This window comes from Quercus lobata, chromosome 12 (genome assembly GCF_001633185.2).
Source record: "Quercus lobata isolate SW786 chromosome 12, ValleyOak3.0 Primary Assembly, whole genome shotgun sequence".
In the NCBI taxonomy this organism is placed as follows: Eukaryota; Viridiplantae; Streptophyta; class Magnoliopsida; order Fagales; family Fagaceae; genus Quercus; species Quercus lobata.
Window position 1 is genome coordinate 6223465 of NC_044915.1, and position 15396 is coordinate 6238860.

The 15396-nt window shown below is 36.0% G+C and overlaps 1 protein-coding gene across 1 annotated transcript; it reads left to right on the forward strand.

Moving 5' to 3' along the window:
* Positions 1–7651: 7651 nt before the first annotated feature.
* LOC115971713 (protein ABCI7, chloroplastic) lies at positions 7652–14932 on the forward strand. Its single transcript, XM_031091729.1, has 4 exons — positions 7652–7733; positions 8860–9820; positions 13747–14006; positions 14422–14932. The coding sequence occupies exons 2-4, from the start codon at positions 8948–8950 to the stop codon at positions 14735–14737; spliced, it is 1449 nt and encodes a 482-aa protein (XP_030947589.1). The 5' UTR covers positions 7652–7733; positions 8860–8947; the 3' UTR covers positions 14738–14932.
* The last annotated feature ends 464 nt before the right edge of the window (positions 14933–15396 follow it).

The window sequence follows — 15396 nt, forward strand, 5'->3', positions numbered from 1 at the left end:
TCTGGAGGTTGGATAAAGAAGTCCAAAGGAGGATCAAGAGTATGTATAGAAGGAACATGAGACTCATCTAGAAAGATTTCTATAACAGAGGAGGTAGTCAAGGAAGAACGAAACGGAAAGAGTTCAACAAATAAGTGATGTTCCCTAAAGACAACATTTCAGGAAACACGAAAACGATGAAAGACAGGATCATAACACCGATACCCTTTTTGAGTTTCACCATAACCAAGGAAACAACAAAGCCTAGATCGAGGCTCAAGTTTGTTGTGCTCATGCGGCTGAAGAAGACCGAGACAAGTAGATCCGAAGGAGCGAAGATAATGATAGTCAAGGGGTGACCCAAAAAGGCACTCATACGGAGTCTAATTATGGATGATAGCACTTGGAATGCGATTAATAACCTGAACAGCATGAAGAGCAGTTTCACCCCAAAATGGAGCAGGAACTTTGGTAAAAAGAAGAAGAGCACAAATAGTGTCAAGAATATGATGAAATTTTCTTTTGGCTCGACCATTTTGCTAAAAGGTACCTGGACAAGTTAGATAATGTACAGTGCCATAGAAATGTAACAGAGCTTAAAAAGCATATTAAGTATATTCAAGAGCATTATCAGATCAAAACGTTTTGATACGTTTGGAGAATTGTGTTTCAACCATTTTTGCAAAGTTACTGTATATCGGTAAGATTTTAGAGCGAGATTTCATAGGAAAAATCCAACTATAACGAGAATAATCATCAATAAAAACAACAAAATAATGAGATCCACCAATACTAGCAACAAGAGAAAGTCCTCAAACATCAGAATGAATTAACTCAAAAACACTACTAGAGATAGATTCACTGTTATTGAAAGGTAAAGCTGGTTGTTTTCCTAATTGGCATGAAGTACAATCAAAATTGTTTTTGGACACAGAACCCAACAAACCCTTAGAAGCTAACTGTTGTACCCGATAAGATGGGGCATGACTAAGACAAGAATGCCAAAGTGCGAGAGAAGGTAAGGAAGAAATAGGAGTAACAGGTGGAAGATGAAGATTGTCCACGGGAAATATACGCTCAACTCTAGGATCGGTCCCAAGCTCTTGCCCCGTCCTTGGATCCTGCACAATACACCCAGAATAGTAAAAAATAAGGCGATATTCTAGTTCAGCTAATTGTCCCACAGAGCACAAATTATAGGATAGATTAGGTACATGGAAGACCCAGGAACAAAGAGGTTGGAGGTCGAAACAAAACCTAAACTATTCCCATGCATGGTGGAACCATTAGCTATATGAATATTAAGAAGATGTGGTGCAGGGTTAAGTTTGGAGAATAAGGATGAGTGGGGTGTCATGTGATTGCAACAAACAGAATTAAAAAGCCAAGTTTGAGACTTACCAAGTAGAATTGAGAGAGTAGTGGAAAGAAATGCATTATCAGCCATACGTATAGCCTGAGCTATGATATCCTATAGTTCAATGGGAGAGAGGTTAATAATGGATCCAGAAAACTGGGACTCAGCTGAGATGGAAGGCATCGACGGAGTAGGCTCAGTATTAACAACAGCAACAGTAGATTTGTTGCAACAGTAACAAGTCTCAATGGTGTAGTCAGGACACTTGTAATAGTTGCAGAACTTTTTGTTGGTCTGCTTGCAATGATTGCTAGAGCTAAAGGAATCACCTGATTGCTGAGGTTGCTCTATGGGTGGAGTAGGAGTAATAGCCAAGACATTGAGCTTATTTTGGGCTTGAAGGTTTGCAAGACGCGCTTCTTCTCTAACCAACTCGTTTACAGCAGTATCAAAAGAGGGAGGAGGACTACGATTAAGAAGCTGACCTCGAATGGGTTTAAAGTCCTTGTGAAGTGACATCAGGAATTCATAGAGACGAAATTCATCTCTAATGGTGGCATATTGCTGAGCATCCTTTGAGCATGCCCAAGTTGGATCAGAAAGGTCAATTTGGTCCCAAATGAAACAAAGTTGATCATAGTAGTCATTGATGGATTGCCCTGGTTCTTGCCTGAGTTGATGCAATTCAACCACTAACTGATATTTCATGGATCCACGAGTAGTGGAGTGCCTTTTGGCCAACATATCTCATGCTGATTTTGCATCACCAAAACTGCCCAACAGATTGGAGATGGAGGGAATGGAAGTGTTCCGAATCCATGTAAGGATCATATGGTTGTGACTATCCCATTCAATCATGCGACTGAGGAAGGTAGCATCTTCTTCACTTGCCCCCTTGACAGGAATAGTGATTGCACCAGTACAATATTGTTAGAGCATGCGACTATTAAGAAAACTGCGCATAGCTTGAGACCAAGATAAGTAATTCTTATTCCCCTCCAATATAGTATTGATGGGGTGAAGAAGAAAAATATCATTTTTATCCATTTAGAGACACAATATGCAAAAACAAACTGCAAAAATGAAATCTACGCGAAAAATTGAGTAAGGAAAACCTAGACTGTAAAAGTCAACCCTAGAGAACAGACAACGGTCAAAGTCAACAACTCTGTCAATGGTCAAAGTCAACGCGGTCAATGGTCAGCAGAGATGACGTGGTGTTGATGTCAGCAGATCACTAGATGCTGATGTGGCATTGATGACATCAGCCTGAAGCTGATGACAGCGCATGTGGCGCGTGAGCTTTGACGCAGCAACTTTAGGCGGCGCGTGCAATCTTCGATGGCTGCGAGGCTTCCACCAACGTCTAGATCGGCACAAGACAATCTTAGTGACACCTGCAGAAACGTAATCGGAGCAATATTCACAACGGTGGTGACACATGTAGTGGTTTATGCGGTGTGAGACTCCTTAATGACAACAGCTACAGGTCTGGAACCCAAAGACAACAGCTGGAAGACGTCGGAGATTCAACGGCAAGAGGCTGCGGCGACTGTTGTGACAGCGGAAGCGATGTTGAAAATGGAGTAACACCAATAAAGACAAGACTGCTAAGAAAATATTAGAGTAATGACTCTGATACCATGTTAGAAATACTGAAATCTGTAGTATTGTATTTCATAATGAAAGAATATACATGAGTGCCTTTACGTAGGAGGTATATGTGTGCAATACAAGTAAATATGTGTGCAGTACAAGTAAGAGTGTAGTACAAGAATGTGTGCTATACAAGTAATCTAGTTGGGCTTAAAGCCCACAACATTATACACGTTAATATTTTTTTTTTTTAGGTTGAATTTTTATGAAGCATTTTAGTAAGGACTTTTTGTGCCACCTAAAAAAAAGAAAAAAGAACTGAGTGGGACATTGTTAAATCCTTACCCAAAAAAAAAAAAAGGACTAGTATTGACTATTGACTATAAATGAGCCTAACGTTAAAAGTTTAGATTTATTCATTTAATATCACTAGATGCTGATGTGGCATTGATGACATCAGCCTGGAGTTGATGACAGCGTGTGTGGCGCATGAGCTTTGACTCAACAACTTTAGGCGGCGTGTGCAATCTTCGATGTCTGCGAGGCTTCCACCAATGTGTAGATCGGCGCAAGAAAATCTTAATGACACCTACAAAAACGTAATCAGAGCAATATTCATGGCGGTGATGACACGTGTAGTGGTCTGTGCAGTGTGGGACTCCTTAACGACAACGGCTACAGGTTTGGAATCCAAAGACAACAGCTGGAAGACGTCGGAGGTTCAACAACAAAAGGTTGCGGTGACTGTTGTGACAGCGGAAGCGATGTTGAAAATGGAGTAACACCAATAAAGACAAGACTGCTAAGAAAATGTCAGAGCAGTGGCTCTGATACCATGTTAGAAATACTGAAATCTGTAGTCTTGTATTTCATAATGAAATAATATACATGAGTGCCTTTACGTAGGAGGTATATGTGTGCAGTACAAGTAAGAGTGTAGTACAAGAATGTGTGCTATACAAGTAATCTAGTTGGGCCAAAAGCCCACAACATTATACACGTTAATATTTATTTTTTTAGGTTGAATTTTTATGAAGCATTTTAGTAAGGATTTTTTGTGCCACCTAAAAAAAGGAAAAAAGAATTGAGTGGGACATTGTTAAATCCTCACAAAAAAAAAAAGGACTAGTATTGACTATTGACTATAAATGAGCCTAACGTTAAAAGTTTAGATTTATTCATTTAATATCACTAGATGCTGATGTGGCATTGATGACATCAGCTTGGAGTTGATGACAGTGCGTGTGGTGCGTGAGCTTTGACGCAGCAACTTTAGGCGGCACGTGCAATCTTCGATGGCTGCGAGGCTTCCACCAACATGTAGATCGGCACAAGACAATCTTAATGACACCTGCAGAAACGTAATCGGAGCAATATTCATGGCGGTGATGACACGTGTAGTGGTCTGTGCGGTGTGGGACTCCTTAACGACAACGGCTACAGGTCTAGAATCCAAAGACAACAGCTGGAAGACGTCGGGGGTTCAACGGCAAAAGGTTGTGGTGACTGTTGTGACAGAGGAAGCGATGTTGAAAATGGAGTAACACCAATAAAGACAAGACTGCTAAGAAAATGTCAAAGCAGTGGCTTTGATACCATATTAGAAATACTGAAATCTGTAGTATTTTATTTCATAATGAAATAATATACATAAGTGCCTTTATATAGGAGGTATATGTGTGCAGTACAAGTAAATATGTGTGCAGTACAAGTAAGAGTGTAGTACAAGAATGTGTGCTATACAAGTAATCTAGTTGGGCCTAAAGCCCACAACATTATACACGTTAACATTTATTTTTTTAGGTTGAATTTTTATGAAGCATTTTAGTAAGGACTTTTTGTGCCACCTAAAAAAAAAGAAAAAAGAACTGAGTGGGACATCGTTAAATCCTCACCCAAAAAAAAAAGGACTAGTATTGACTATTGACTATAAATGAGCCTAACGTTAAAAGTTTAGATTTATTAATTTAATATCACTAGATGCTGATGTGGCATTGATGACATCAGCCTGGAGCTGGTGACAGCGCGTGTGGCGCGTGATCTTTGACGCAGCAACTTTAGGCGGTGCGTGCAATCTTCGATGGCTGCGAGGCTTCCACCAACGTGTAGATTGGCGCAAGAAAATCTTAATGACACCTGCAGAAACGTAATCGGAGCAATATTCACGGCGGTGATGACACGTGTAGTGGTCTGTGCGGTGTGGGACTCCTTAACAACAACGGCTGCAGGTCTGGAATCCAAAGACAACAGCTGGAAGACGTCGGAAGTTCAACGGCAAAAGGCTGCGGCGACTGTTGTGACAGCGGAAGCGATGTTGAAAATGGAGTAACACCAATAAAGACAAGACTGCTAAGAAAATGTCAGAGCAGTGACTCTGATACTATGTTAGAAATACTGAAATCTGTAGTATTGTATTTCATAATGAAAGAATATACATGAGTGTCTTTATATAAGAGGTATATGTGTGCAGTACAAGTAAATATGTGTACAGCACAAGTAAGAGTGTAGTACAAGAATGTGTGTTATACAAGTAATCTAGTTGGGCCTAAAGCCCACAACATTATACACGTTAACATTTTTTTTTTTTTTTGGTTGAATTTTTATGAAGCATTTTAGTAAGGACTTTTTGTGCCGCCTAAAAAAAGAAAAAAGAACTGAGTGGGTCATTGTTAAATCCTCACCCAAAAAAAAAAAAAAAAAAAAAGGACTAGTATTGACTATTGACTATAAATGAGCCTAACGTTAGAAGTTTAAATTTATTCATTTAATATTATTTTAAATGCAAGTCGAATTCAAGCTCATTACCAAATAATATTACATATTCAAGATTGGTTCATTTTCTTGTTGAACAAGCTTGAGCTTGTTCATGAACTACTTAATTAACTTTTTTTTTTTCCCTTATATGGTAGAACCATAACTAAATTTTTTTATATAGAATTAACTAAAAATTTTATTCCTTCATAAATCTGTAAATTTCTACTATATGCAAACTAATTATGTTATCAATAAACTATAAATAATATTTAATATAATGTGGACCTAATTACAAACTTACACAATTCAATATCAAGTCTATATACTCCCTTAAAAAAGAAGAAGAAGAAGTCTATATAATTTTTTTTTTACTTTTTAGACAAATATACATATAAAAATATAATATTAATATATAGTTAAATCGAGCATCGTGTTTACAAGCTTATTCACAAGCACATTATAATGTTTGATGGTTCATTTTATAATTGAGCCTATACTTAAACTTGATCTTACCTTGTTTGCTAAACAAATGAACTTAAACAAGTTTAGTTCATTTCTCTCACTCTCTCTCTCTCTCTCTCTCTCTCTCTCTCTCTTGTGAGATGTGCTCGAAATTTTCACAAACAATTTTATAAGTTTTTTTCACAAACATTTTAATAGTGGGGCCTAAACCCTTTTTTTTTTTTTCTCTCTCTCTCTCTCTTGTGAGATGTGCTCGAAATTTTCACAAACAATTTTATAAGTTTTTTTCACAAACATTTTAATAGTGGGGCCTAAACCTTTTTTTTTTTCTCTCTCTCTCTCTCTCTCTTGTGAGATGTGCTCGAAATTTTCACAAACAATTTTATAAGTTTTTTTCACAAACATTTTAATAGTGGGGCCTAAACCTTTTTTTTTTTTTTTTTCCTTTGCCTAAATTTCAAAACTCATTCTTTGAGTTTCACTAATTTTCGTTTTAGTCCTCTAAATTTGCATTCTATTATTTCAGTTCTATAAGTTTCAAAACTCCTCAATTCAATTCTCTGTTAACTTACCATACACTATTGCCATTAAATTCTGCAAACGACGTTGTTTTGCCCTTAATTTAATATTTAAAATTTATTTTTTAATTTATAAAAAATGTTAATTAAAAAAATCCACAAAATTAAAAACAAAAAACAAAACAAAAGCTTGTCTATATGGTGGTGTCATCTCTCCTACACTGTAAAATCAAAAAAACCAACCCCCAACTCCTTACCCTAACATGGAGAGAGAGAGAGAGAGAGAGAGAGAGAGAGAGAGAGAGAGAGAGAGAGAGAGAGAGAGAGAGAGAGAGAGAGCTAAAAACAATTTGGTCTCAACAGCTCTAAGGAGGTATTTCCAGGCAACTCTTGCCAAAATATTTGGTTGGGTAAGTTCACAAAATTTTTAAATGAGTAAAATATTATTTTGGTCCATAAACTTTACCCAAAATTTGTTTTCATCTATAAATTTTAAAAAGTTCTTTTTTCATCCTTAAACTTTGTAAATGGTATAGAGACAAAAATTGGGGTGAAAAAAGAATTTTTTTCAATAGTTTAGAAATAAAAAACAAACTTTTGGTAAAGTTTAATGACATAAATAAAACATTTTCAATAGTTTAGGGACAAATTGAACTTTTCAATAGTTTATGATAAAAAAATAAACTTTTTAAAGTTTAGAGATGAAAAACAAAATTTGGAAGCCTTGTTTGATACATTATTTTAAACTATATTTTCAGTTTTTAAACAATATTAAACGTATTTCCACACTTTTTCACCCACACATATTTTCAAAAAAATTGAAAACTGTTGTTTAAACCCACATACCAAATGAGCCTTTAAGTATTTGACATTTTTTTTTTCAAATTTTTGGAATGATGTGGCAAGCCACCTTTTGTCTTTAATGACGTGGCTGATTTCTATTGGTCAGGAATGCAAGATCAGCATGCTGAGTTGTACTCCGACACTATTCTATAATTTCCGCTAAACTCATCTGCACAATCCCAAAGAGAGAGAGCCAGTGAAGTCTGCGACTTGCGGTACGAGAGGTGAGATTTTTCCCAAGTTGTTGGTTTGTTCACTTTTTTTTGTTGTTGTTGTTGGGTTTGGAATAAATTATATGATTTTTGTTGGGTTACCATAATCAATCAATCATGTTGGGAACTTTGACTGAAGTCTGAGAATTTATTGTTAGCTACTAAATAAGAAACAGCATTCCTTGCTTAAAGCTATTTGACTTTGGCCTGGCTTGGAATTGGGTTTTCATTCTTTGTGTTTATTAGTGCTTCTTGGTGCTTTCTCTTTTTAATGGGGGTTTGGGTTGATTTTTGAGTTTTAGAATATTTGGGTTTTGCTTGATTGTTGAATTTAAGTACTGATTTTTGATTTTTGATTTTTAATGATTGGATGTGTTGGTTTTTTGCTTGGTACTATGGTTGAATATTAAATTTGGTAATTTTACTTGCTGACATGGGATTTCATTGCACCAAACCAAGTTAATTACACTGCTTCCGTTTTTTCTTTCTATATTTAATCTTAACATTTTTTAAGGTTTTTTTTTTTTTTTGGGTGTGTGTTTTAGTTGATTTTAGGTTCTTTGTGTTCATTAAGTCTAGTGTGCAAGTGAATTCTGGTGCTTTTTTTTTTTTTTTTTGTGATTTTTGGGTTTTTCTTAATTGATGAATTTAAGTTTTGGGTTGTGATTGTTGAAATTTTATCTCAAGACTGGGTTGTGAAATCTTTCTTTCTGTACATGTAGGTTGATAGAAATTTTCTCTTTTTTTATTTAGACCTTCCTCTTTCTTTCTTATTTTGCATTATTGGTTGAAACTTGCCGCCTCATTGTAATCTGTAGATAAATGCATCTTTAATATTTGTTCTATATGAAGAGGGAGAAGGCTCTTTTGATGCCATGAAATTTTCAGTGGTAGTATGGTACCAAATCCCCAATTTTTGTTATCTTGATGTCTTGTTTATGTATATCATTATAGCAGAGCAACATTGGCCTTAATCATGTACGTTATGATCAGAAACTTTGATGTTATACTATCTCTATCATCATTATTGTTGCCTTTTATAAGTGATTTGTGTCAAGATTTATTTTTATCCAATGATTCTTTAACATATATTATGAAGTATGATTATTGATATTTTTTCATATATTTTTTTAAACAGATTCTACAAAACCCTCTCACTGATCCTGTGTAAAATTTCGATCTTGACAACCTCTGTGATCTGATTAGATTATAGTGATCCTGTAACCATGGCTGCTTTGGCCTTCACACCCCATATTCAAAGACCCCCAATCCCACCACTTTCAACACCCACCAAAGCTCCCAAATCCAGAACCAAAACCAGGGTCTCTCTCCAACCTTCCCCAACCTTCTCTGACCCCTTTGTTCTCCAACTGGCAGAAACCCTTGAAGACTCGCTCCCCTCTTCTTCTTCACCACCATTACCTCTCCAAAAGCTCAGAGACACCTCCTCTGAGACCCTTCTATCAACCCCTTGGCCCTCCCGCAAAGACGAGCCCTTTCGTTTTACAGACACCTCCTTCATTAGACACTCCCAAATCCACCCAATTCCACGCCCTCCTCACTCCTCAGCTCTCTCAGGCATTTCGTCAAACACCCAGTTCCCCAATCTTGTTGTAGCCGATGGCTATGTAGTAAATTCAGTGAATTTGTCCGAATTGCCAAATGGGGTTTTTGTTGGGAGCATGTTGGAACTCTCTGAAGTGAGTATTATGAAAAGGGTGAGTGAATTTGTGAGTAATTCAGATTGTGGTGACTTGTTTTGGTCTATTAATGGGATTGGTGCACCAGATTTGACAATAGTGTATGTTCCTGCGGGGTGTAAGGTAGAGAATCCTGTTTGTTTGAGGTACATTTCAGTTGAGGGTCGGTACGAGGGGTCAAATGAATTGCCCGTATCAAATCCAAGGGTGCTTGTGTTGGTGGAGAGGGGAGGGGAGATTGGTATAATTGAGGAGTTTTTGGGTAAGGATGGACAGAATAGATATTGGGTGAATTCGGTTTTGGAAGTGATGGTTGGAGAAGGGGGAAAGGTTAGGCATTCTTATATTCAGAGGCAGTCTTTGAATGCTGCTCATATAAAGTGGACATCGGTTACGCAGGTGAGTTCTGTTTCTTGGCTTTTTTTTTTTTTTTTTCTTGTTCTTTTTTAAATTATTAAAAGTAGTCTGCAGAGCTCATCTGTAATATCTATTTAGGAATGAGAATGATGTTCATTTCTATGCCATCGTCTATTGTATTTTGTTTCTTAAGTCATTAAACATGGGGCAAAACATGGATCATCAAGATGTACATATCTTTGTTTATATATGATTGAAATTGTGGTCTGTTAAAATGACTAGTTATTAACGTGTTCTTGAAAAGCCTTCTCATATGATTCTGGATGGCTTAAAACTGAAAAATTCTTTGAGGAATTATGATAGGTATTACTATAAATGGTTGAAGTTCAAATGAGATTGTAATGTGCTTACGGAAAAAAATAATTCTAAGTCAGGGCTGAACCTATATCATCAAGGTCATTGAAAAGAAACTGCAATATTAATAGAAAGAAAAAGGATGTGGACAGAATAAGAACTCCATTTAAATTGGGTCATCAATAGTTGAGAAGCCATTGCATTGGATTTTTGAACTATTTCTCGGTGGCTATGCAGGCATGTGCTCTGATTTGTGCATGCTGGCAGGCCCTCAAACAAAATGGACCTTTTAGCAAGCACACAAGTATTTCAATTATTTGCTTCTTTTCTTCGACAAAGTTTATTTGGCAATTGGCATGCAAAATCATCTATTACAATTGAGCACTAGTTTGGACTACGGATTATATATATATATATATGTAGATTATTTCTTTCTTAAAGCTGCAAGCTATAGACCTTATTGCGTCTTTCTTCTTCACCCTGTTGTCCTCTTTCCTCTCCATGGCTAATTTGGGTTATATTGATATAGCTGATACTTTCTTCTTTCAAGGATTCATAGGCCTCCTCATATTTGCTTCTATGAATAATTTGGGAGAAAAGAAATAGGTGGTTTCTTGTAGCTAGCATGCTACTTTGATTTAATTGGTTGAAATTTTCAAATTAAAAAATAAAATAAAATACAATAAAAGATTCAGGAGGAATCCCTATAAATTATTACTATCGCGAGGGATTTATAAGGTACTAAGCTATTATATGTTGTTAGATTCAAAGCAATGGCTTTTTGTTTAGTGTTGGTATTGGACTCAGTATTAGGCTAGTAATGAACTTTGAGATGATTCATCATTTGATGTGCAGTTTGTAACTAGATAAATAATTGAGGTGCTTCTGATATTCAGAATTGCAAAATGGGAATGTTAAAATCTATAATAATGAGAAGAACAAATTGAAGCAGTAGAACTTTTAGAACAAATGTACGATACAGAAATGTAAGATAAACAATAATACTTTACTCAAGTATAAGAAAAAAAGGTCAAGAACCTTGTAGCTCAACTAGCACCTCCTAATGTTTCCAACGGAGATATCTAAGTTTTGAATCCCCCCCTCCGTCATTTTATCTATTGATTTATCAAAAAATATGTATAAGAAAAGTGGGGAAATGTTTTAGAGAGTTCAATCTATCTTGCCCGAAGGTGATGCAACAGAAGCAACAGTTACATCAGAGGGTTCCTATTTCCTAAGCTCATGTAAAACCTGTTCTTTTGAGATCTCTAAAAAAATATATTCCTGGGAGCTTGTTCTTGTAATATATTTCTCAAGTGGAATCTCTTGAATTTGGATGGCTAAATTGTGTATTGTTTTTCTTTTTCTTTTTTTGGTTGAAGGGTTGGAGGTCTATCATACATCCCAAACCATTAAAGCCTCTTTTTTGGGTTGCTTCCATTTTGTGCTTTTAAGAGAGCTGGATGCAACTGTGAGAAATTGGTACTTGCATCATAAACTTTGTCCTTTTTAGTAGAAAATAGCGTCTTCTTTTATCTCATCTTTTTCTTGGATTGAATTTGCAATGAATTCCCAATCTGCTGTGCTCAGTTCTACTAGTGATTATGTGGGCTATTCAACATTTGTCTTATTGCAAAAGATTTAAAAGCTTAAACTTTAGCCTATTATAGGGACTACTAGGGAAATGCTACTACAAGTATTCAGCTCTGGTTTAAGAAAATTTTCATCCACTTCATTTCCTCTGCTGTCTCATTTTTAGTGCAGTTGATATTTATGAAACAACCCTGGAGTTGATTTTGTAAAAAATGACTATGCTATGCAGATATAGGTTTTGAAAGCACACACCTCCACATATGCGGATATGGTTGATATTTATTTAAAAAAAACATGTAGATGTAGGTTTCAACAGTGACTTTTGGTTTGATTTCCTAGATCATGATAGGACTGACCACACATGACTTGGGCATATTGTCCAACAAAGTTTGTAAGATCACTTAGTTGATTGTGTACCTTTCTTTATTTCATATCGTCTCATGTGCATGTGCATGTGCATTTGTGAATGTGTGCTTTTGTCAATCTCTGGTTTATACTTGTGTGTTTGTTTGTTTTAGAGTTATTAGTGTTTTTCCATTACCTCAAATGTGCTTTTGGAGACATAATATTTTATTTCATGAGCATAATAGGATTTTAGCATAATATACTCCACAAGAATAATATACTCCACAAGAATATTGGGCTATAACATATAAATTTTCCACAAGATGCTACATGGGTATGGAGGAGTCTGCTTATAGACTTGGAAATCTTGCTAGGCAGTTTCTAAAGCATAAAATTGGGCAAGGAGGATGACCCCTTGCTTCCTAGCATGATTTTGGAATTATATATGATGCTGGATGCGTGCAAGGTCTAATGCTTTGGTTGAGATTCAGGCTGAAGCTCCAGGTTAGTCTTGCTAAGAAAGATTCTGTGGAGTTGTCTGCTGCTAGGCCTGGTATTTTTAGTTGTGCTAAAACCTGGGAGGCAATAAGATCTAAGCTCCCAGTTGATGGAGGTTGGTTTGGCATTCATCTAATATACCAAGACATTCTTTTGTCTGCTTGTTACCTATCAGAGGTAGATTGACTGCCTTGGATAGACTATTGAAATGGAGTTATCAAGGTGACTAGATGTGTGTTTTCTGTAGGGGCTGTGTAGAAACCAGGGATCACATCTTCTTTGAATACCCTTTCCCCATGAGGATATGGCTTCAGATTGAAGGATTCTTTGGTTAAGAAGGCAGACATGGTCTGAAACCCTTCAATGGGGTGTTTGGGCTTGAATGGAAAGTTTCTAAAATCTGTAATCTGCTAAGTTGCTTGGGCTGCTGCAATATAATTTGGTTCCAAAGAAATGTGAGAATATTTAATGAAATCATCATGACAGAAAGCATTTTTTTCCCCTCCAAATTGGCAAGATACACGCATCCAGTGGGCCTTGAACCCATGACCTGACCCACCAACCAATTATTACGGGAGAAGGAAGTTCCAGTTGAGATATTCATGCTTTCAAATGGGATGTAAGGGCTAGGATTGGTTACTGCAGGAAGTTTACATGCTGCTTACAGAACAAAATTCTTTGCAACTTGTGGGGCATTCCTTGCTCAGTGTTAAAAGGGTAGGTGGGGCAGATTTTGCTATAGGCTGTCCCTGGTTTTAGGTTTTTTTTTCCTGGCTTGTATTTTTGTTTGTTTTTTGCTGTTTGTAGCTGTGTTCCTGCAGTTTTTGTGGCTTTGCCTATTAACTGATTGTTGTATGGATTGTTGTGATGTATTAAAGTTTATGGTCATTCATAAATAAATAAATAAATAAAAAGGAAGTATTTCAGCAACTTGTATTAATATTTTATTTAATGCTTGCTAGATATGTTGCATTCTAATCTTGGTAAATTTCATGTTTATGAATTTCTCTGTAGGGTGTGACTTGAACAATGAGTTCCTAACCTTTGTAAATACCTACTGCTTATGTCACAAGTCTGTCAATTTGTTAAGCCCGTTATATGTATCTCTTATAAGAATTATGTACGATTTAATTTCTCCAGCAATGGTAGATCGGTAATTCTAAGTTGATTGTTTACAGGAAGCAGCTAGTACGTATGAGCTTGTAGAGGTGAGCAGTGGTGGAAAATTGAGCCGACACAATGTCCATATTCAGCAATTGGGCCCAGAGACAGTGACTGAGTTATCATCGTTGCATTTGTCTGTCAGTGATCAAACACAAGATCTACATAGTAGACTAGTCATGGACCATCCACGAGGTTATTCTCGACAACTTCACAAGTGCATTGTGGCTCATTCTCAAGGACAAGCTGTATTTGATGGGAATATAAAGGTCAACAGGTAATTCTGTTTTAAATGATTACTTAAATTATAATGAGTTCTTTTTCGTTTATTTTTTCACATAATTGTTGCTGCTATATGCTATTACATCCATAGTGGCAATCATATTTAGTTTATAACAAGTGACTGTTGTCGAGAGCTATTGCCTCTCATTGTCTACTAAAAGTCTAAAACCCTAAAACTCTATGGGTCATCTTTTTTCTTTTTTCTTTTTTAAATTGAAGTTGACACTAAAATAATAGCCAATTATGTTACTGACTGGAGTAGCTTTATGATTCAATTCATGTATGATCTAATGCTTTCATATACAATTATCAGTTGCTTGCTGATAGATACAGGCTAATATGTGGAGTCAATAAAATTAGAGTTACGCATGCATGCTATATATCAATTTTATTCTTGTTGTATCACGCAGATATGCACAACAGACAGATGCAGGACAATTAACTAGGAGCCTGCTCCTTGAACCTCGTGCAACTGTGAATATCAAACCCAATCTCCAAATAATTGCTGATGATGTCAAATGTTCCCATGGAGCTGCAATAAGTGACTTAGAAGAAAGCCAACTCTTCTACTTCTTGGCACGTGGCATCAACTTAGAGACAGCTAGAAAAGCTCTTCTCTTCTCGTTTGGAGCCGAGGTGGTAGAACGGCTGCCTAACCCTGTCAGAAAGGAAGTTGAGAGTCATATTAGAGAATTGCTGGATCCTACACTTAAAAGATCCTCATAATGAGAGATAATAGATGCTACGGTTATGTGTATCTAAATTTTGTAATGATTATTTGTTGCATTATTTAAGAGACTAGTCATTGAAATTCTAGAAATTTTTGTCCTTTGATTTGTATGTATACTGCCTAATGCTCCATTTGGTTTCTAAGCAACAGGAAGAGAGAAGAAAGAAAAAGAGTATTTGTTTATTTATTCAGACCCACAGTAGTGTTTATTTATTTTTTTAAGGAAAAATAATAATAATTTCATTCACTTGGTGGATATTGTAAAATCAATAACAGAATGGCTGCCTCTCTTTCGTTTGGGAACAATTTATTTAATTTTTTGCTGAAAATTTTTTGTTGAAAATGTGCTATAAAATATACTTATACTTTGAAAATATTTGAAAAAGTGAGAAAATGCGGAAAAAAGTGAGGTTTTAAAAAACTGTACATAAAATCTTAAAGCTAAATGCTGAAGCTGATGCCAAATAGGTTCAGTATTTAGCTTTAAGATTTTATGGTGTTAGAAGTTTGAACTTGTGATTTTGAACCTGGAGATTTATCGTTTGTTCATATATTAGGAATTTGGTACTTATTAATTTTGCCTTTCAAAAGTAACTGGTGTCAAAATTTACTTTATCTTATTCTTTGACATATATTACAACTGGTTTTTATTTTT